Raw genomic sequence first — 20,159 nt, 5'->3', positions numbered from 1 at the left:
AGAGGGCGTGGCTATGGAGGGGCGGGGACTAGACACAGCATGGGGAGAGGGCGTGGCTATGGAGGCAGGGAATAGGCATTGCACTGAGGGGGCGTGGCTAAGGAAAAGGGGCGGGGACCAGACACAGAACAGGGAAGGGGGCGTGGCTCAGAAAGAAAGGGGCGGGGACTAGACAGCAAGCGGACAGGGGGTGTAGCTATGCAAATAAAGAGGCAGCAACCAGGCAAGAAAGGCCAGGGAGAGGGCGTGGCTTCGCAGCCCGGGAGGCGTGGCTCCGCCAGCCCACTCCTCCTGCAGCAGCAGACCCCTGCAGAGCCCTAAAGACATCTCCAGACTCCTACAGACAACTTCAGACCTTTCCAAGGGCTCTGCAGACCCTTACAGACTCCTGCAAACTCTTCACACCCCTAAGACCTCTACACACAGCCACAGCCTCCTCTGCAGAGCCCTGCAGCCCCCTCCAGACCTTTAATGGATTCCTGCAGACACTTAACAGATGCCTGACAGAACTCCACAGACCCCTGCAGACCTTTACAAGATGCCTGCAGACACCTGCGGGCCCAGAACAGAAACCTCCACACACCTGCTGAATGCTACAGACACTTGCACACCCCTCCAGCCTCCTAGAGACCTCTAGGGACCCCTCCCGACCTTTCCATAGAGCCCTGCAGACCCCTACATGTCTTTAAGAGGCCCCTAGAGACCCCCACAGACCTCTACAGACTGCCAGACAACCCTGCAGACCCCTACAGACCTCTACAGACACCTTGAGACCTTTGCAAGGCACCTCAAGACCTTCACAGCCTTTTGAGACACCTACAGCACCACAAACACCTCTAAAGACCCCTAACCACCTCCACAGACACCCAGAGAGCTCCACAGACTTCCAGAGAGCCCTCCAGGTCCCTAAGGGCACCTACAGATGCCTCCAGACCCCCGCACACGTGCAGACAGCGCCGCAAAGGCTACTTACGGCAGCTGCGCTAAAACGCGTCTCAGATGCGGCGCCGCTGCCGAGCAACTCACCTGCCCAAACTCCTCTGCTGCGAGAGAAAAAGAACGCAGCTCTGCCGGGGGACGCGTGAGGCTTCCCTCTGCCCCGAAACGCCCTGACTGCCTGCCTGTCTGCCGCTCTGTGCTCGCCGCCATTCCGCTGCAGCCTGCTCAGCGCCACTGCCGCTCCCTGCGACTCCGCCCGCGATGCTCCGCCCCGCTCCCACTGCCGCATGCGTCCGACTGCGGAGCCCTAGCGGCCCGCCCCGCCGAGCGCCGGCCCGCCCCGCCGAGCGCCGGCCCGCCCCGCCGAGCGCCGGCCCGCCCCCCGAGCGCCGGCCCGCCCCCCGAGCGCCGGCCCGCCCCCCGAGCGCCGGCCCGCCCCCCGAGCGCCGGCCCGCCCCCCGAGCGCCGGCCCGCCCCCCGAGCGCCGGCCCGCCCCCCGAGCGCCGGCCCGCCCCCCGAGCGCCGGCCCGCCCCCCGAGCGCCGGCCCGCCCCCCCAGCGCCGGCCCGCCCCCCCGAGCGCCGGCCCCCCCCCCCAGCGCCGGCCCGCCCCCCCGAGCGCCGGCCCGCCCCCCCCAGCGCCGGCCCGCCCCCCCGAGCGCCGGCCCGCCCCCCCAGCGCCGGCCCGCCCCCCCAGCGCCGGCCCGCCCCCCCAGCGCCGGCCCGCCCCCCCAGCGCCGGCCCGCCCCCCCTGCCTGCCGCTTTTAACTCCTCACTCGAATACTTGCAAATCCAAACCAGTTCTCAGCTCTCCCTCCCACCTCTCACATTCCCCTCCTCTCCTCTCCTCCCCTCAGCTTTCAGCCACTTCAATCGTGCACGGCCTTTAGAGACGAGGCAGGAAAACGGGTACCGCCGCGGCTGAGGAACTGCAGTGTGGACAAGCAAACACACGGTGGCAGCACTGAGCACCGGCGGCACACCGCAGCCGCTACACAACTGCAGTACCCATGAGCAAACACAGGGGGACAGCACAGACAACCGAGAGCGCCTCTGCGCGCGGCCGGGGGCAGCCCATTCAGCCCAGCGCCGCTCTGCCTATTGGCTTTGCAAACCGCACACCGCACGCAAGGCACAGCCCACGCTCTGCCACTCCTACACACTCAGTTTATAGGGTCAGCTCTCAACTCCAGCTGGGGCTACTCAGGACTTCCTTGATCTACTCTTGAGGGATTTATAGACAGAGGAGACACGGGGGGAGCTGCTGACACGAGAATTAGGGCCGTTCTGCAGGAGCTAGAGGAAAAACAGAGCTCTTCTGCCAGATGAGGGCCACAAAGATGAGCAGAGGACTGCAGCACCTCTCCTGGGAAGCAAGACTGAAAGAACTGGGGCTGTTGACGCTGCAGAAGAGAAGGCAGACCTTTCAGCTACGCTGCAGTATCTGAAAGGGACCTGCAGCAAAGCTGGAGGACTGTCTAAAAGGGCCTGTGCTGATATTCTGTGCATTTAAAAGGATTGCAGCGAAGCTGCTCCAAGAAAAACTTTAGAGACTGAAGAAATCAAAAACCAAACTGCCAGATTCCCTCATACAACTTTCTACATGACCTCAGCAAACCCCTTTCACTTCACATCGCTTCTGACACCCACTCTGGGAGCTGTACACTCCTTCTCTCCCTGAAGCCGGGAGAAAGATCTGGTGAACATGGCAGCACGTGGCAGAGGTTCAAGACTTAAGCAGACACCTGATTGCTATCACAGCTCCGAAACAACTGAGACACATGCCCTCCTCCCAAACCTAGCAGTTAGGAAGTGCTACAGCTGCACCAGATCACACTGGGATCTGCTTCTTGCACAGGATGCAGCAGATTCTGGTCCATAGCTCAGAGAGGATTGCTTAGCTACTGCTGTTTATAAACACGAACCAAAAACAACCACAACAACAAAGGCTCAGAGTTGGAAACAGTTCTCAGCAGTGCAGCAAAATCCCTTTCTTTTATTCCATAGAGAGGTGCTGCAGTGACCTCAGGGGTTTTTAAGTCAAAAGCTGCTTGCTGGAATCATAGAATCAGTCAGGGTCAGAAGGGACCACAAGGACCTCGTTCCAGAGACACTTCACACTAGCCTGAGCCAAAACTAGAACGGTAGGAAAAAAGACAAATCACAAAACATAGGACTGCCTTAACTGTCCTACATTGTAACTAGCAGCACCAAGTCCAAATCAATTCAGAGCCTTGGCACTATTTCTCCTTGAAGATTTTAACCCTGGACACAAAGGAGTCCTGCTCTCAGTCATGGGATTACAATAAAAGTGACTCAAATGACTAAAAAGGGTAATACAAATGCCTTTTACTGACCAATCTCTCTACATGTTCCTATGATGCTCCACTAACTCCCTCCTTCAGAGTGGCTAACAGTCTCCAACAGACATTGCACCAGCAGCTACCTTGAAGATCTGTAACAAGCTGAGTGAAGGGCTGTAAAACAAATTCACCTCCTTCAGAAAGCTTCTCATCAGTTACACAGAGGAGTCAGAGCCTGCTTCCATTCACATCTTTCTTTATCAAGTTCTACTGTGGAGTCAGAAAACTTAAAGTTCACTTAGTCACAGGTTAAGTCGACTCTGCTGTTGGTATCCAACCCCATGCTGCTGGCTGAAGCAAAGTATTCCAGGGCTTGAAGTTGAGACTGCAACACGAGAGACCTCCTGTGCCAAGTGCTGCTTTGGTTTTCTGGGGTTGGGGTCAGGAGGGGATGGGTGGCAGGTGGCTGACTTCTGCTTTCTGCAAACGGAAACAGGCTAAGGTAATTGTGCACTGCAGGATCTCATTTTGTATTTACCTCTTGATCTCAACCCAGAGGGTTTTTCCTTGGGTGTGTTACTTTTGCCTCACTTCTGTGTTGGAGGGAAACAGCAGGTTAACCCATTACAGCACTGTAAGTTGTTCAGGCACTGGGAAAACAATTCAACAGGCCCCTGTGTTCCAGGAGGTTTATCAAGTAGCCTGCCAACATTTTCAGGTGCTAAAGAACTAATGAACATTCCATTTAGGAAACAGCTCCCTCATCTCATAGCAAGCAAACCCTAACCCCCTAACCCTAACCCCCTAACCCTAACCCCCTAACCCTAACCCCCTAACCCTAATGGACTAACCCTAATGGACTAACCCCTACCCCAACACCCTAACCCCAACACCCTAACCCCAACACCCTAACCCCAACACCCTAACCCCTAACCCTAACGGATGTGGGTGCGCTACCCCTAACCCTAACCCCAACCCCAAACCCCTAATCCTAACGCCTAAACCCTAACCCTAACCCCTAACCCCAACCCCAACCCACTAACCCCAACCCCTAACCCTAACGGGTGACTAACCCTAACCCCTAACCCTAACCCAACCCCTACCCTAACCCCTAACCCTAACACCCTAACCCCAACCCCTAACCCCTAACCTTCACCCTCACCCCTAACCCCAACCCCTAACCGCTCACCCTAACCCTACCCCTAACCCTTAACCCCAACCCTAACCCCAAACTCTAAACCCTAACCCTAAACCCAACCCTAACCCTCACCCCTAACCCTAACCTTACTCGCTGACTAACCCTAACCCCTAAACCCTAACCCTACCCCTAACCCTTACCCCTAACCCTAAACCCTAACCCCTAACCCTAAACCCAACCCTAACCCCTAGCCCCTAACCCCACCCTAACCCAACCCCCAACCCTAACCCCTAACCCTAATGGACTAACCCTAACCCTAACGGACTAACCCTAACCCCAACCCCTAACCCCTAAACCCTAACCCCAACCCCTAACGGACCCTAACCCCAACCCCAACCCCTAACCCCTAAACCCAACCCTAACCCTAATGGGTGACTACCCCTAACCCCTAACCCCTACCCTAACCCTTAACCCTAATGGGTGACTAACCCTAACCCTAACCCCTACCCTAACCCCTAACCCTCACCCCTAAACCCTAACCCCAACCCTAAACCCCTAACCCTAAACCCTAACCCCCAACCCCTAAACCCTAACCCCTAAACCCCTACCCTAACCCCTAACCCCAACCCTAACCCCTACCCTAACCCCTAACCCAACCTTAACCCTAACCCCTACCCTAACCCGCAACCCTCACCCCTAAACCCTAACCCCAACCCTAAACCCCTAACCCTAAACCCTAACCCCCAACCCCTAAACCCCAACCCTAACCCCAACCCCTAACCCCTACCCTAACCCCAACCCCTAACCCAACCTTAACCCTAACCCCTACCCTAACCCGCAACCCTCACCCCTAACCCTAAACCCCAACCCTAACCCCTAAACCCTACCCCCAACCCCTAACTCCAACCCTAACCCCCAACCCCCTAAACCCAACCCCCCACCCCTAACCCCCACCCCCTGACCCTAACCCCTAACCGACTAACCCTAAACCCTAACCCCAACCCTAAGGGGTGACTAACCCTAACCCCAAAACCCAAACCCCTAACCGACTAACCCTAACCCCACCCCTCACCCCAACCCTACCCCTCACCCCAACCCAAACCGCTCACCCTAACCCCTGCCCTAACCCTCACCCCTAACCCCAACCCTAGCCCCTCACCCGGCGGGCACGGGGAAGAGAGGGGGGCGCGAGCAGCGGCGGGCGCAGGGAAGAGGGGGGGTGTCCGCGAGGGTCAGACAGCCCTCCAAAACACAAACCTCCTGTTAGAGCGAGCCAACAAGCCCCTGCTGCCTACCCCGGGCGGCGCCTGCTGTCTCGTCACCGCCCTCCCGCCGCCCTCCGTCTTCCCCCGGAGCAGCCCCTTCAGTCCCGTTACTGCTCTCCGCCATTTTCCGGACAGCCCCTGCCGTCCTGCCACCGCAAAACTTTCGAGAATCCAAACTCCTAGAGAAAACTCAGCCTCAATAACACAGACTTAGCACCCATGAGCTAAGGTGGATGTTGCAGTCGGTCAGTAGCTTAGCCCTAACGTGGCCCTAGCTAGCCGGCGGGCCAGCCAGGCCCCCTGGCCTTTGAAACGCTCCACCATGCACCCGGTCCTCACCCGTGCACAATCACCTGGGACGTCAGGCGAATGATCCCTTGGCTTGGGGCTAGGCTCCTCCTGCACTGCTTATAAAGGGCACTGAGCAGGGAGGGCTAAGTGGCCACATCTGGGGTGGGAGGAGACTTCAATTGACTTCAGGTGTTGCGGCAGTGAAAAACAAACAAATGCCACCAAATCTGACCAGGGAGAGATTTGGCTAAAAGACAGGTGGGAAATCAAACAAATCAAACCCCAAAGCCTCATGGAGAGAGCATCCAACCAGACTGGCACATGGGAGATGTTTTCCAGCTAGGGTGGGACATGGGAGAGCTCCTTAGGATCATGGAATCAAGCAGGCTGGAAGAGAGCTCCAAGCTCACCCAGTCCAACCTAGCACCCAGCCCTGGCCAATCAACTAGACCATGGCACTAAGAGCCCCAGCCAAGGCTTGGATTCAACACCTCCAGCCACGGCCACTCCACCACCTCCCTGGGCAGCCCATTCCAATGCCAATCACTCTCTCTGCCAACAACTTCCTCCTAACATCCAGCCTAGACCTGCCCTGACACAGCTTGAGGCTGTGTTCCCTTGCTCTAGTCCTGGACGAGATAAGGCTTCACTCTTCAAAGGGTGTTTTTCCAGGCAGCCAGTTGTAAAATCAGTCCCAGGCTGAGGGAGCTGGGGGGTGTGCAGCCTGTAGAAAAGTCTTTCAGCCACCTGGTTTCCTTCTCTTCTCCATGTGTTCAGGTGGACTGTGGGACAGGTTGCATAAAGAGGTTGTGGATATCACCTCCCTGGAGATGTTCAAGGCCAGGTTGGATGAGGCCTTGAGCAACCTGTTCTAATGGGAAGTGTCCCTGCCTATGGTGGGGAGTTGGAACTGGATAAGCTTTGAGGTCAGGTTACCCAAAGGGGTTGTGGATATTACTTCCCTGGAGCTGTTCCAAGCCAGACAGGATGGGGTCTCGAGCAACCAAGTCTAGCTGAGAGTTGTCCCTGTCTATGGTGAGGTGGTTGGAGTCGATGATCTTAGAGGTCCCTTCCAACCCAAACCATTCTCTGATTCTATGATCTGTGCCCTTGCTCTCACAAGATGAACTGCTCCAGTGTTTAACAGTGACAGAACAAAGAGCACTCCAAAACAGAAACACCAAATCATCTACCACTAGCAAACAGGCAGAGATGGAAAACCAAGTGGTGTTCCCTGGGTTGGGGTTGGATTTGAAGTGCGTGACGAGTAAAAAACTTCCAGATGAACTCACTTTAAAGCACTGCCTTCTTCACCTGGATATATTCTTCCCCCAGCCTCATCTGTACATGGAAGCTGAGGTAATTCTTTTTTAGGTGCCCATCTGGAACCTAAGCCCTTGGTGATTCAACAAAGCAGATTTCATGCACTATTGATTTTCCTACCTTACCAGCAGCAAAACAATTGCTCTATGCAAAGATCTGCTTTGCTGGGTCTCTGCCAGCCCTTTTCATTTTAGCCTTTATGTGATGTAGTATGTGGGGAGGAGAAGAAAAAGAAGCTCACACAAGGTTAAAAAGGGAAGAAAAAAAAAATCACAAGCCACTCCAGAACTCTTTCATAACACATCTTCAGGCTGCAAAAAAAAAAATCACTTTGGACAGGTCTCGGTGGCATTTTCCCTAGAGACAGCATCCTGGTTGGAATGTCTGCTGTCTGCTGCTATCTGGCAGCAAGGCTGGGGAGAGGCCTGGAACACAGCTCTGTAAGGAGAGGCTGAGGGAGCTCCTACAGCACTGCCCCGCCCCCACAGCGCCGGCCCGCTCCCGGTGCCCGCCGCTTTTAACTCCTCTCTCGAATACTTACAAATCCAAACAAGTTCGAATCTCTCCCTCCCACCTCTCACCTTCCCCTCCTCTCCTCCCCTCCCCTCGGCTTTCAGGCACTTCAATCGTGCAGGGCATTTGGAGACGAGGCAGGAGAACGGGGGACCGCCGCGGCTGAGGAACTGCACTGTGGACAAGGAAACACACGGTGGCAGCACTGAGCACCGGCGGCACACCACATGCCGCTACGCAACTGCAGTACTCACGGGCAAACACAGGGGGGCAGCACGGACAACCGAGAGTGCCTCTGCGCCCAGCCGGGGGCAGCCCATTCAGCCCAGGGCCGCTCTGCCTATTGGCTTTTCAAACAGCACACCGCACACAAGGCAAATTCCGCGCTCTGGCACTCCTACACACTCAGTTTATAGGGACAGCTCTAAACTCCAGGTGGGGCTACTCAGGACTTCTTTGATCTACTCTTGAGGGATTTATATATAACAGAGGAGACACGGGGGGATTTGTTGACACAAGAATTAATGCCATTCTGCAGTAGCTGGAGGAAAAACAGAGCTTTTCTCCTCCTGGAGCACCTCCCACTAACGCACTCTGCAGTGTGTTTTAATCCTCTCCAAGAATTCTCAGGCCCTTCAAACGTGCAGGCCTGCAAGCACCCTTGCAAGGGAGGCTGCCCCCACCCCTCACTCTGCTGCATCATCACAGCCCACACCCCCCCTATGGCATCAGGCAAGCAAAGACAGAGACAAAGACAGCTGACAGGCTCTGCTCCTTCTTCTCCACCCAAGCCAGGGACATCCTTCTGCCTAACTTTTGCACCTTTGGCACACAGCTGAGCCCCAGCTGCTTTTCTCTTCTAGCAGAGCTGCCGCACAGGGCTGCAGCTCCCACCCTCTCGCATGCCCCCCAACATTTACTACCCTGACATCGCCCTGCAGGCCCTGCACTTATCACTGGCAGCCACGACTCTCTGCTGCCTCTTGCTCTCATGCATTAAACCATGGGATGCTTCCAACTCTCAGAACCTCTGCCACTCCAAGTCCTTTCTGGGGGCACTGTAAGAAAAGAGAGACAAAGGTTACTGCTCCACTAAGAGCCCAGGCTTTGGGAATTACGGGGAGCACCGTCAGGGACTGGGGTCACTGGGAGCACTGGGAGGCAGCAGCTCTTACTGGCAGCACTGGCAGAGACTGGGCAAGAGCCACCATAAAATTGCATCGCACTTGGAGACAACAATACGTGGAGAGACCTGCAGAATTCAACAGCAGCAAAGATTTACATGGAGTGGCTCTGGAACCACCAGCTGCATGTTCCATGGAGTGGCCGTGCCTGGAGGTGTTGAAGCCAAGCCTGGCTGGGGCACTTAGTGCCATGGTCTGGGTGATTGGCCAGGGCTGGGTGCTAGGTTGGCCTGGCTGAGCTTGGAAGTCTCCTCCAGCCTGTTGGATTCTAAGTTATGCATGCTTATTATAATAAACATACAACTCCTAATGAGATAAATGAGCACTCTGAGCACTCACTGCCTGACAAAGCTAATCCCCTGCTGTGCAATCATCCTTTATATACCCACTTAAAACAAAGGTAAGAAGTTAGCTGCAGACAACAGTAGCAAGGCTGCGTGCAGAACTTGCCTTGATCAGTGCAAAGGGAAGAAAAGCTGAATAATTAGCTTATCCACCCCCTGCCAGCAGAGTCAAACTTCTCCTTGGAACAGCTTTCTTAGCCCACAGGCAGCAGCAGCAGTGGTTTCCCTCTCCAGGTTTACTCCAGGTAGCTGAGGGGTTTCTTTCAGGAAGCTACTCTAAGCGATGCTAAGCAGCAAGCTGGAGTTGCAGAGCAAGCAGCTTGTTTGCTTGGGGGGGAAATGACAAACTGTCTGTGCCCAGAAGAGTCACATCTCACTTTAGCAAGATTTATTGCAGCTCCACACCGAGATCAGTTCCTTGGTACAAAGAAAGGAAGGGAGAAACCACAGAATCAAGCAGGTTGGATTGGTTGATTCCATGATTCTCACCTGGTTAATTCTATGATTCTGATTCCAACCTTGTTGATTCTGTGATTCTATGATTCCAACCTCGTTAATTCTATGATTCTGTGATTCCACCCTGGCTAATTCTATGACTCTGGTTCCAACCTGGTTAATTCTATGATATTATGATTCCAACCTCTTTGATTCTACACACAACTACCCGAAGGGAGGCTGTAGCCAGGGGGGGTTGGGCTCTACTGCCAGGCAGCCAACCTGCTTGATTCTGTGCTTCTCTGATAACAGCCCCACATCTGCGGGGCTCCGGACAGAGCCATCTCGGGTGCGTCCCGGCCGCGCCCAGATCGGTGCCCGCAGCAGTTCCCCTCCCGCCCCGCGGACTCCATTTCCCATCGTGCCCCGCGCGGCCGCAGCTGCCCGCAGCCCTCCCGTGCGGTGCGAAGATGGCGTCGGGCGGCGGCCCCGCGGCTCGGGAGCTGTTCGCCGAGGGCCTGCTTCAGTTCCTGCGGCCCGCGGTGCGGCAGCTCGATGGGCACGTTCACGCCGTCAGGTCTGAAACGGAGAGCAGGCTCAGGGAGGAGCGGGGCCGCGGCGGCCGGGGAAGGCGCCTGGAAGGGGAATCGGGAGCCTGGTGGCGTGGTTCGGGTGGGAAGGGAGATGGAGTCCAACCTCAGCCCGGCACTGCCAGGGCACCACCGAGCCATGGCCCTCAGCGCCGCAGCCGCACGGCTTTGAAACCCCTCCAGGGAGGTGGGGCTGTTAAATTTAGAGAGGAGAAGGCTCCCAAGTGACCTTATTGTGGTCTTGCAGTGTCTTCAGGGGGCTACAAGAAAGCTCAGGAGGGACTGTTTAGGCTGTCAGGCAGTGCTAGAACTGGGGGGGATGGAACCAAGCTGGAAATGGGGAGAGTCAGGCTGGAGGTGAGGAAGAAGTTGTTCAGCATGAGAGTGGTGAGAGCCTGGCAGGGGCTGCCCAAGGAGGTGGTGGAAGCCTCAACCTGGAGAGGTTTAAGGCCAGGCTGGATGAGGCTGTGGGCAGCCTGATCTGGTGTGAGGTGTCCCTACCCATGGCAGGGGCTTGGAACTGGACGATCCTTATGGTCCCTTCCAACCCTGATTCTATGATTCTGTGGCAACTCCACCACTGCCCTGGGCAGCCTGGACCAAGCCTCGATGGCCATCAAGGGGCAGAAATTGTTCTTCGTGGCCAAGCTGATCCTGCTCTGGGACAACCCGAGGGGTGGAGAGGGAGCTGCTGCTTGCTTGGGAAGAGTTCAAATTGACTGAGGTGGATACTGGCAACCAGATGGGTGGACTGGGAGGGAGTTAGGGGCAACTGGGGGTAGGGGTTCTGTGTTGGAGAGGGTGGTAAGGGTGGATGTGAGGTTGGGGATGAGGGTTTTTGCCCTGGTTCCCAAGCTGTCCCCTCCACAGGGAGAGCCAGGTAGAGCTGCGGGAGCACATCGACAGCCTGGCTACAGGTGAGACACAGGGGTCATTTCCACAGGCTGGCTGTGGAGCACAGTGGGATTTGCTCCACCTCTCCTAGGGGGGTCTGTGGTGGCCTGGGCCCATGTCCCTCACTCTGCTCTCTCTCAGAGCTCTGCCGCATCAACGAGGACCAGAAAGTGGCACTGGACCTCGACCCCTACGTGAAGAAGCTGCTGAACGCACGGCGCAGAGTGGTGCTGGTCAACAACATCCTGCAGAACGCTCAGGTCAGCACAGGGCCCCTCGGGGCTGGGGCTGCCACGCTTGGGGTGGTCCCAGCCCCCTCTGATCCTGATGGCAGCTGCTGCTCCTCCACCCCAGGAACGGCTGCGGAGGCTGAACCACAGCGTGGCCAAGGAGACACTGCGGAGGAAGGCCCAGCTGGAGGCCACTGGGGGCTACCCCCAGGGCTTGCCTGGCAAGTAGACAGCAGAGCAAGCTGCTGGCAAGGGGACCAGCAACCCCCTGGTTGTAGCAATGTCTACAGGACAGAGTAAGAAGTCCTGCACAGTGAGGTTGCAGCTGAAGGAGCTGGGGGGTACCTCAAAGTGTATTGCACCATTTGTAGGCAGCAAAATAAAAGGGACTGCTTGGGGCTTATGGGCTGAGGACAATCCAACGTCGTGGCAAAGGCCTTGGAGAAGGCAGATCCAGGCTGACGGAGGGGAGCAGGAGGTGGTTCAAGGAGCCCCAGAGAGTCCATCAAGTTGGAGCAGAGTGGATGGAAACTACCTGGTGGAAAAGGACCTGGGAGGTTTGAAGATAAGCCAGGGTGTGCCCAGGTGGCCACCAGCAGTCTGTCGTGGATCAGCCAAACCATGGCCAGCAGGAGTAGGGCAGGGGTTGTCCCCCTTTACTGGGCAGTAGGGAGGCTACATCTCCAAGCCTGGGGTCAGTTTTGGGCTCCTCACTCCAAGAAGGACATTAAGGGGATGGAGCAGAGCCAGGAAAAGTTAATGAAGCTGGGAAAGGGTCTGGAGAACAGGGATGGGAAGGAGCAGCTGGCAGTGTTCCACCCAGAGAGAAGAGGCTGAGGTGAGACCTCGGTCTCTAGAGCCCCCACAGAGGAAGCTGGAGCCAAAGAACACGTGAAAGGACAGGAAATAGCCTCAAGTTGCCCCAGGGGAGGTTTAGGCTGGACATGAGAAGAAACTTCTTCAGTGACAGGGTTCCAAAAGCCTGGAAGAGGCTGCTTGGGGCAGTGGTGTTGTCCCCATCCCTGCAGGGGTTTCAAAGCCTCGGAGATGTGGTGCTCTGGTAGTGGTGGGGTGGGGTTGGATCTGATAGCTTTAAAGTCAACAATTCCATGATTTTAAGTTCTACTCCCTGCTGTCAGACCCTTTCCAGGTGCCCTCTCTGTGCGACTTCTATCCCACCCCCAGCAGGACACGCTCTAAACAGGCAACACTTTAATGTGCAACTTATAAAAAACATAGACAAGGGCCAGAGCCTGCCAGGGCTGCGTTGGTCAGGGATGGCCTCAGTCCTCTGCTCTGCTCTTGGTGTCCTTCAACCAGCTGCACGCAGGGGTAGGAGGTCCTGCTGCAGAGGAGGGACAAGCAGTGAGGAGGGGACACAGGGTACCTGGACATTTCCCTCCCTTCCTGGAACTGTCTTCTCCCAGGCTTCACTGCCAGGTGCTACCTGGATGAGTCACTCCTGCGTCTCCATGCTCTCCTCCTCCTCGCCTGTGGCAGGTTCCTCCTGATTCTCCTCTTCCTCTTCTCCTTCTTTCTTCTCTGGAGGTTTCTCATAAGCCTTCTCCGAAGGTGTCACAATTACTCCATCCCACGTGGACATTTCAGAAGCCAAGTCTGCAAAAAGGGCTCAGGGTGGCCTCAAGCAGCACTGACAAGCCGCAGGAGGTGTAGTGGGGGAAGCATCACAAGCCTCCTTGCCAGCTCCATTTCATACAGTCCCAGCATGGTTTGGGCTGGAAGGGACCTTCAAGACCATCCAGTGCCAAAACAGTTCCTGCTGGAGTAGTGTGCTTGAGGCCCCATGCAGCCTGACCCTGAATGCCTTAAAGCCTCCACAACTTCTCTGAGTAACCTGTTCCAGTGCCTCACCAGCCTCCTGAAGAATTTCCTCCTTATGTCTCATTTCAGTCTGGCATCTTCCAGAAAAAAAGGTAAGTCATTTCTCTCTGGAGGCCCCAGCACAAGAGAGATACAGAACTGCTGGAGAGGGGCCAGAGGAGGCCACCAAGATGAGGGCTGAAGAACTCCCCCCTGGGGACAGGCTGAGAGAGCTGGGGCTAACAAGTGTGCAGAAGGCTCCAGGGAGATCTTAGAGCAGCCTTCCAGTACTTGAAGGGGCTATAGGAGAGCTGGGGGAGGACTTTGGACAAGAGACAATGGCATGAGCTGGAACAGAGACTGAAACTGGAAAGCAGAAAAATTCTTTAGAGTGATGGTGGGGAGACCCTGAACAGGCTGCCCAGGGAGATGCTGGGTATCCCCTGCCTGGGGTTGCTCAAGGCCAGGCTGGATGAGGCCTTGAGCAACCTAGGCTAGGGGAAAGTGTCCCTGACCATGGCAGGGGATGAGCACTGGATGATCTTGAGGGTCCTTTCCAACCTAAACCATTCCATAACTGCTGAAATCCAGGCTCGTTGCCCCCAGCCCTCCCCAGCTCCCTACTCACAGCTGGCATCTCCCTCCTGGCCCAGGATTTTCCTGTAGCCTCCGTGTGAGAGGATCCTGACGAGGGTCTGGGCAGTGTAACACACCATGTCCTGCAGAGGAGGGGGATGGTACAGAATTAACCAGGTTGGAAAAGATCTCTAGGGTCAAGTCCAGCCTATCACCTAACCCTTCTAATGAACTAACCCACGGCACTAAATGCCCCATGCAGCCTCCTCTTAAACACCTCCAGGGATGCTGCCTCCACCACCTCCCCAGGCAGCCTAGTCCAGTGCCAATCACTCTTGCTGTGCAGAACTTCTTCCTAACATCCAGCATAAACCTGCCCTGGCACAGCTTGAGGCTCTGTCCTCTTGTTCTGTCCCTGGGTGCCTGACAGAGGAGACCAAGCCCACCTGGCTACAACCTCCCTTCAGATAGCTGTAGAGTGCAATGAGATCTGCCCTGACCCTCCTCCGGGCTGAACACCACAGCTCCCTCAGCCTCTCCTCAACAGGGCTGTGCTCCAGCCCCCTTACCAGCCTTGGTGCCTTTCTGTGGACACATTCAAGCACCTCAACATCTTTCTTAAATTGAGGGGCCCAGAACTGGACACAGGACTCAAGGTGTGGCCTAACCAGCGCCGAGCATCGGCAGGACTGCCCTGGTCCAGCTGGCCACACTGGTCCTAATCTGGGCCAGGATGCCATTTGCCTTCTTGGGGCACTTGGGCACACTACTGGCTCATGCTTAGGGCAGCCCCTGGCCCTGTGCCAGGGCAGAGCTGGGGCTCCCCCATGCCCCACCTGCTGCTCCAGAGTCATCACAGTGTGAACACGGAAGTTGCCACTCTCACAGGGGTCAGTGATGCCAACTGAGCCAGGCAGGAAGAGCCCCGCAGCCAGAATCTGCAGGCAGCGTCTGCAGGAGGAGAGAGTTGGGGTTGGGAAGGAAACTACCCAGCACCAGTGCAGCCAAGGAAGGGCCCAGTTAGTGTATCCTGGGGGTGCTGGTGGATGAGGCCTTGAGCAGCCATGTCAAGAGGTGTCCCTGCCCGTGGTAGGGAGGTTGGAGATGACCTCTGAGGTCCCTTCCAGCCTGAGCCCTTCCACGGTTCTATGGTCTGTGTGAGAAACCTGCTTTGGGTCCATCCAAGCCCTGAGATACTTCTGCTATCATTTGGCACATTCAAGCCCGAGGCAGTACCAGGGATCTGGAGGGAGGAAGCAGGTGGTGACAGACCTGTAGGCAATGTTGAGAGCCAGGGGCTGCCTCGTGGGGTTATTCATCACGGCATAGTGCCCCTGGAGAGGTTAGGAAAGGAACAGTTAGGATGAGAGCAGCTTCCTGCAAGGAAACAATCCCAGCTCTTGCTGCTGCAGGAGCTCAGGGACCTGCAAGCAGCCACCACTCAGCTCTTGAACACTATCAGCACCCCCATCATGCACTCACCAGCAGGTCCAGGATCCACGGTGTGAGAGGCTCAAAGCCAGGAAAACGAATCCTCAGGTCTTTGAGCAGCCGGATCAAGACCTTTACCCTGGAGAAGACAGCAGCAAGAGGGTTCCTAACAGGTCCAGCACCTCCCAGGACCTTGCTTTTTCCCCTCCTCTCTCAAGTCTGCTTGGCCCAGCTGCTAGTGAGGCCAAACTCACGTGGACTGCGAGGCATTCTCCTCGAACCAGCGTGCATGCCTGATGGCAGCCAGGGCACTCTGCAGCACTTTGATGTCCACTGAAAGAAAGAAGCAGCACGTTCAGAGAATCATAAAATCAATGTCGGGGACCCCGAAAGATCATCCAGTCCAGCCCCCCCTGCCACAGCAGATCACACTGGAATGCATCCAGATGGTTCCTGAATATCTCCAGAGGGAGACTCCACAACCTCCCTGGCCAGCCTGTTCCAGTGCTCTGTCACCCTCACAGGGAAAAATTCTTCCTAAGGTTCACATAGAACCTCCTATGCTTCAACTTCTACCCACTACCCCTTGTCCTGGACTTCTGGAGGTCATCCAGTCCAGCCCTCCTACAGTCAGCAAGGACATCCCCACTAGCCCAAGTCACCCAGGGCCCCATCAAGCCTCACCTTGAATGTCTCCAGGGAAGGGGCCTCTACCACCTTCTTGGGTAACCTGCTGCAGTGCTCCACCACCCTTATAGTGAAGAACTCGTTCCTAACATCCAATCTAAATCTGCTCTTCTCAAGCTTGAACCCATTGGCCTCATCCTGTCCTTGCAGGCCTTTGTAAACGGTTTCTCTCCTTACTTTCTTTAGGCCTCCTTCAGGTACTGGAACTAGGTATGAGTCCCCCCAGAGCTGCCTTCTCCTCTCCAGACTGAACACCCCCAGCTCCCTCAGCCTGTCCTCACAGCAGAGCTGCTCCAACCCTCTGCTCATTTTCGTGGTCCTCCTCTGTACCCTCTCCATCAGGTCCATGTCATTCCTATAATGAGGGCTCCAGAACTGGACACAGGACTCCATTCCTGGGGTTTCAACCTGAACGCAAATGGGTGTGGGCAGGGGGTGTGAGGTGCTGACTGCCTCCATCCTACACCAGTGAAGCGTGGGGCAGAGAAGGCTGAGCCCTTACAGTGCAGCTCGGGGTCCAGCTTGCGCAGGTTGGGTGGCACAGTAGTGATGAGGATCTTCACCGTGGCATCAGCTGAGCTGATCTCAAAGCCAGTCTCATTGGTCAGCATGGTCAGGACTGGGGAGAAAAGCAGAATTCCTCACAGAGGGACTGAAGATTTTTACCAGCAAGAGAGGCATAATCTCCAGACACCTCCCAGAGCTCCGGAGGAGCTGCCCAGCCCCAGGCCCATGTAACACAGGAGCGTGTCCCTACCTTCACTGGGGTCCTGCGCTCTCAGGCTTTCCACCACTTTGTTTCCCAAAGCTGCCACAGCTTCCACTAGTAAGGAGAAGCAGAGGAAGAGGTGAGAAGCAGGACTTAGCACCGTGGTGCACTCAGAACCTGCCCTGGTGACACTCACAGGTAGGCAGGATCTTCAGAATCACCACCAGGTCGGCCACGTTGTGCCCTGTCATCATGGTGCCTTTCTTGTAGGACCCCACCTGGCGAACCTCCTCAATTTGCTGATGGAAAAGGCAAAGACAAAGCAGAAAGGCTCAAGCTGGAAGGGAGCTCAGAGCTCATGGAAGGCAGGCAGCTCTAAGGTTCCCCCTAGAGTCCTCTCCCCAGGCTGAACACCCCCGGGTCCCTCAGCCTGTCCTCACAGCAAAGCTGCTCCAGCCCTTGGATCATCTTTGTGGCCTCCTCTGGACTCAGTCCAGCAGCTCTGTGTCCTCCTCCTGCTGGGAACACCAGAGCTGGAGGCTGTAAATGGATGAATTTAACGCACGTGCCGCACTTTTGAGAGTCACCACAAACCTTTAGCCTTCTCTGGGCTAGGTTTGATGCCTGGACAGCACCATCCCTTGTGCCAAAGCGTCTCCTCAAGCAGCTCTTCTCTTGAGCTCACCACTTTTGAGACTCACCACTTCAAAGGTCCCAGGTGCCACAATCAAATTGTCGATCACGTTGTTGATTTTGGTCACCAGGGAGAGAATGGAAGCCTGGGGAAGGAGAGGCATAAGGAGTGGTGTTACAGTCTGGTATGACTGGAAAGAATCCGATCCTGCACAGCCCTGATGCAAGATAAACAGATCAAAATGCAGCCTTTGCACTCCTCACTCTGGAAATGCCACCCAGACAGTGCCATCCAGGGTCCCACAGCAGGGCTTTGCCGAGGCAAGTAACTCATTTTCAGGCTGCTCCTGGCCCCGCCCTCTGAAAGTCTACTCTAGCCTTTGTGCTAATCCCACAGCAAGATCCAGCTCAAGAGTTTAGGGTAATTTTGGGCACAAAACCTGTTCAGCAGCAGTGGGAGCAAGGTCCTGGTTTCTCTTCAGCAGGGCCTCACTGAAGGCCGTCTCATCGGCAGCAGGCTTGACCCGAGGAAAAGCCATTTCACACTGAAAGGGGATCAGAAATCAGACTGCAGTGTCCCAGGCAGAAGACTTGAGCTGAACCTACTCAGCAGCGACATTTATTCCATTTCCTGGTGTCCTCCAGCACCTTGTGCCCATGTCAGCCTGAGGAAGAGAAGCCCTGCCCTTGGCCACGGCAAGTCTCCAGCAGCAGAGGAGCTGCTGCCACACACCAGCAGGGTGTGAGATGGGGCAGATCTCAGCCAGAGGGGTCCATCAAGAGGAGTTTTACCATTCCTTAGGGATGCCCCAGTTTGTTTGCAGGTGGCTGCAGCTTTTAGGTTGCTATGAGGGAATCTGCAGGGACTGGAAATGAAAAATGAACTTTGCTTGATTTTCAAGTTCTCCATCAGGCTGCTGCTGCACAGCAGCTTCCTGTTCTTAAACATGGCATGACTGGGACAAGCTAGAGCTCAGCAGGGTCCATCTGCGCAGGAGGAGAAACTTCTTTGGTGCAAGGGTGCTGCACCCGACCTGGGAGTGGTTCGAGGCCAGGCTGGATGAGGCCTTGAGCAACCTGGGCTGGTGGGTGTTGTCCCTACCCATGGAACTGGCTGAACTTCAAGGTCCCTTCCAACTCAAACCATTCCATGAATCAAATTATTTATTCCTATAAAAAGGGAGAAGATGTGTTGCTGCTGCTCTTCCTGAGGACCAATGTGTAAAGAGAGCCTGGAGGACATCTGACAGCTGGGTGACAGCCTCCAGCATAATCCCTGTGTTACAGGGACTTGACAGAACAGCACAAAACCTCAATCAAGGCACTTGTGATTTTTTTTTTTACTTGGCTCCATCCTAACAAAATCCAGTAAGGGTTTTTTTTTTTAGGTTAGTTATGGAGAAAACAGGATTAACAGTGAACTTCACTCCAGCTCCACTAAAAGAAGTCAAACCATCAAGGTCTGCAAACAAGGATTTTAAGAGACAGCTTTAAACAAGTCAAAAATCCCACAGCTGGTGCCTGGGAACAGCTCTGTAGAAGTGGATTACTCACAACATAGAAATCAAAGGGGATGTGGGGCACAAAGGGCCGGAACCTAAAGGGAAAAAAAAAGGAAAAAAGATTTTATTCTCTGTAGAGCTGTCCCCCAGCTCACTGCTGTGTCCAGCAGCACCCAGCACCCCCACCCCGTCACCATTCCGCGGAGATTCGGGCTGAAGACGCAAGAAAGGCCCTACAGAATGGAAAGATTTCTTTATAACCCCCCCTGACGGTAACTAACCCCCGCCTCGCCTCGGTGTCATCGGGCAGTGGCCGCACACCGAGGGCTTCCCCGTGCCCACGGACCCGGCCCGGAGAGGCCTGCAGCCCCCCGACCACCTCCCAGCTCTACGCCTCACCTCTGTCCTGTGCTACACTGCAAGCTCAAGCCCCGGGTTCTGCGCCCCGCTCCCCCGGCAGCTCAGCCCGCTGGGGCGGCCGCAACCCACCCCCTACACCTGGCATTCTAAAGAGCCACCCTCACTAAAGCAGAAGCCAGACTCGCCCACTGCCAGGGCCTCCCCTGGAACCAAAGCGTCCGCCACGGCCTCTGCCTCGATCGCCCCTGCAGAAGAGAGAAGGGAAACGGCGTCAGCGGAGCGAGAACAAAGCTTGGGGAGTGGAGGTTCTACGAGTGCCCCCAGGGCCTCTTTCCTGAGGGCTCCCCCAGACCCCGCCCGCGCAAAGCCTGCATCCCCCTAGCCCGCTCGGCTCCCTGCTCACCTCATGGTTCCGCCGCTCCAAACAATGAACGCCGCCGCCGTGAAGACCCGTCAGGCTCCGCTTCCCACACCTCGCAACAACCTGCCCGCCCATTGGCTTCCACCCGCAGCAAGCCTGCCCACTGACAGCACACTTCTGCAAATTATTGGTTCAGCCAAACATCAATCCGAGGTGCAGGGGCGGAGCGCGGGGAAAAATGACCACTCACGACGTGGGCAGCACATGAACGGAGCGGCCACTGGAGGGAGCACTACGTTCATGAATGGAACGCATGACCGCCTCAGCGGTCATGCTCACATACTTTAGGCAGCGTGACGAAACGTTCACGAAGCAGCAGAGTGGCGCAGCGGAAGCGTGCTGGGCCCATAACCCAGAGGTCGATGGATCGAAACCATCCTCTGCTAGCAAAGCTCGACTTTTTTATTTCCGTCGCACCCGAGAGCGCGTTTTTAAAATCCTCTTCAGCCCCTTGATTGAGATCTCATTAACTACCGCCACGACCCCAGCCGCTCTCTGACGCTCCGCTCTGGCGCTACTGAATTTTTGCAGCTTAGTCTGCTAGAGAGCGTCACGGGAAGACCCAAGGCCAG

The 20,159-nt window shown here is 55.9% G+C and overlaps 2 protein-coding genes and 1 non-coding gene across 6 annotated transcripts; 2 read left to right on the top strand and 1 right to left on the bottom strand.

The window, feature by feature from the left end:
* Positions 1-10,173: 10,173 nt before the first annotated feature.
* SNAPIN (SNAP associated protein) lies at positions 10,174-11,850 on the top strand. Its single transcript, XM_064175791.1, has 4 exons — positions 10,174-10,310; positions 11,194-11,240; positions 11,359-11,477; positions 11,572-11,850. The coding sequence occupies exons 1-4, from the start codon at positions 10,204-10,206 to the stop codon at positions 11,674-11,676; spliced, it is 378 nt and encodes a 125-aa protein (XP_064031861.1). The 5' UTR covers positions 10,174-10,203; the 3' UTR covers positions 11,677-11,850.
* Positions 11,851-12,644: 794 nt separating this feature from the next.
* ILF2 (interleukin enhancer binding factor 2) lies at positions 12,645-19,663 on the bottom strand. 4 transcript variants are annotated; one of them, XM_064175788.1, is made up of 15 exons: positions 19,570-19,663; positions 19,352-19,411; positions 18,859-18,901; positions 17,745-17,849; positions 17,373-17,450; positions 16,868-16,970; positions 16,720-16,785; positions 16,465-16,581; positions 15,530-15,608; positions 15,327-15,414; positions 15,117-15,178; positions 14,681-14,795; positions 13,897-13,987; positions 12,895-13,064; positions 12,645-12,789 (listed from the first exon to the last, which is right to left on the bottom strand). In XM_064175788.1, exons 1-14 carry the CDS (start codon positions 19,572-19,574, stop codon positions 12,904-12,906), a joined length of 1,173 nt encoding a protein of 390 aa, XP_064031858.1. In that variant the 5' UTR covers positions 19,575-19,663; the 3' UTR covers positions 12,645-12,789; positions 12,895-12,903. The 4 variants fall into 4 exon arrangements, with proteins under 4 accessions (XP_064031858.1, XP_064031857.1, XP_064031859.1 ...); XM_064175787.1 differs by having other exon boundaries at positions 12,645-12,792; positions 19,570-19,662; XM_064175789.1 differs by having other exon boundaries at positions 12,645-12,792; positions 18,859-18,903; positions 19,372-19,411; positions 19,570-19,662.
* Positions 19,664-19,901: 238 nt separating this feature from the next.
* Positions 19,902-19,973, top strand: TRNAM-CAU (transfer RNA methionine (anticodon CAU)). Its single transcript has one exon. It is a non-coding gene; the product is annotated as a tRNA-Met (tRNA).
* Positions 19,974-20,159: the final 186 nt, after the last annotated feature.

The sequence above is a fragment of the Pogoniulus pusillus genome, chromosome 43 (assembly GCF_015220805.1).
Source record: "Pogoniulus pusillus isolate bPogPus1 chromosome 43, bPogPus1.pri, whole genome shotgun sequence".
Taxonomy (NCBI): domain Eukaryota; kingdom Metazoa; phylum Chordata; class Aves; order Piciformes; family Lybiidae; genus Pogoniulus; species Pogoniulus pusillus.
This window is presented reverse-complemented; position numbering and strand designations above follow the sequence as displayed.

Coding starts and splice junctions, on each gene's coding strand:
- SNAPIN (XM_064175791.1), top strand. CDS start 10,204: ATGGCGTCGGGCGGCGGCCCCGCGGCTCGGGAGCTGTTCGCCGAGGGC. Junction 10,311..11,193: donor GGGCACGTTCACGCCGTCAG/GTCTGAAACGGA, acceptor TCCCCTCCACAG/GGAGAGCCAGGTAGAGCTGC. Junction 11,478..11,571: donor ACATCCTGCAGAACGCTCAG/GTCAGCACAGGG, acceptor CCTCCACCCCAG/GAACGGCTGCGGAGGCTGAA.
- ILF2 (XM_064175788.1), bottom strand. Junction 16,971..17,372: donor CACCTGGGACCTTTGAAGTG/GTGAGTCTCAAA, acceptor CTTTTCCATCAG/CAAATTGAGGAGGTTCGCCA. Junction 15,415..15,529: donor GAGAATGCCTCGCAGTCCAC/GTGAGTTTGGCC, acceptor TGTCTTCTCCAG/GGTAAAGGTCTTGATCCGGC.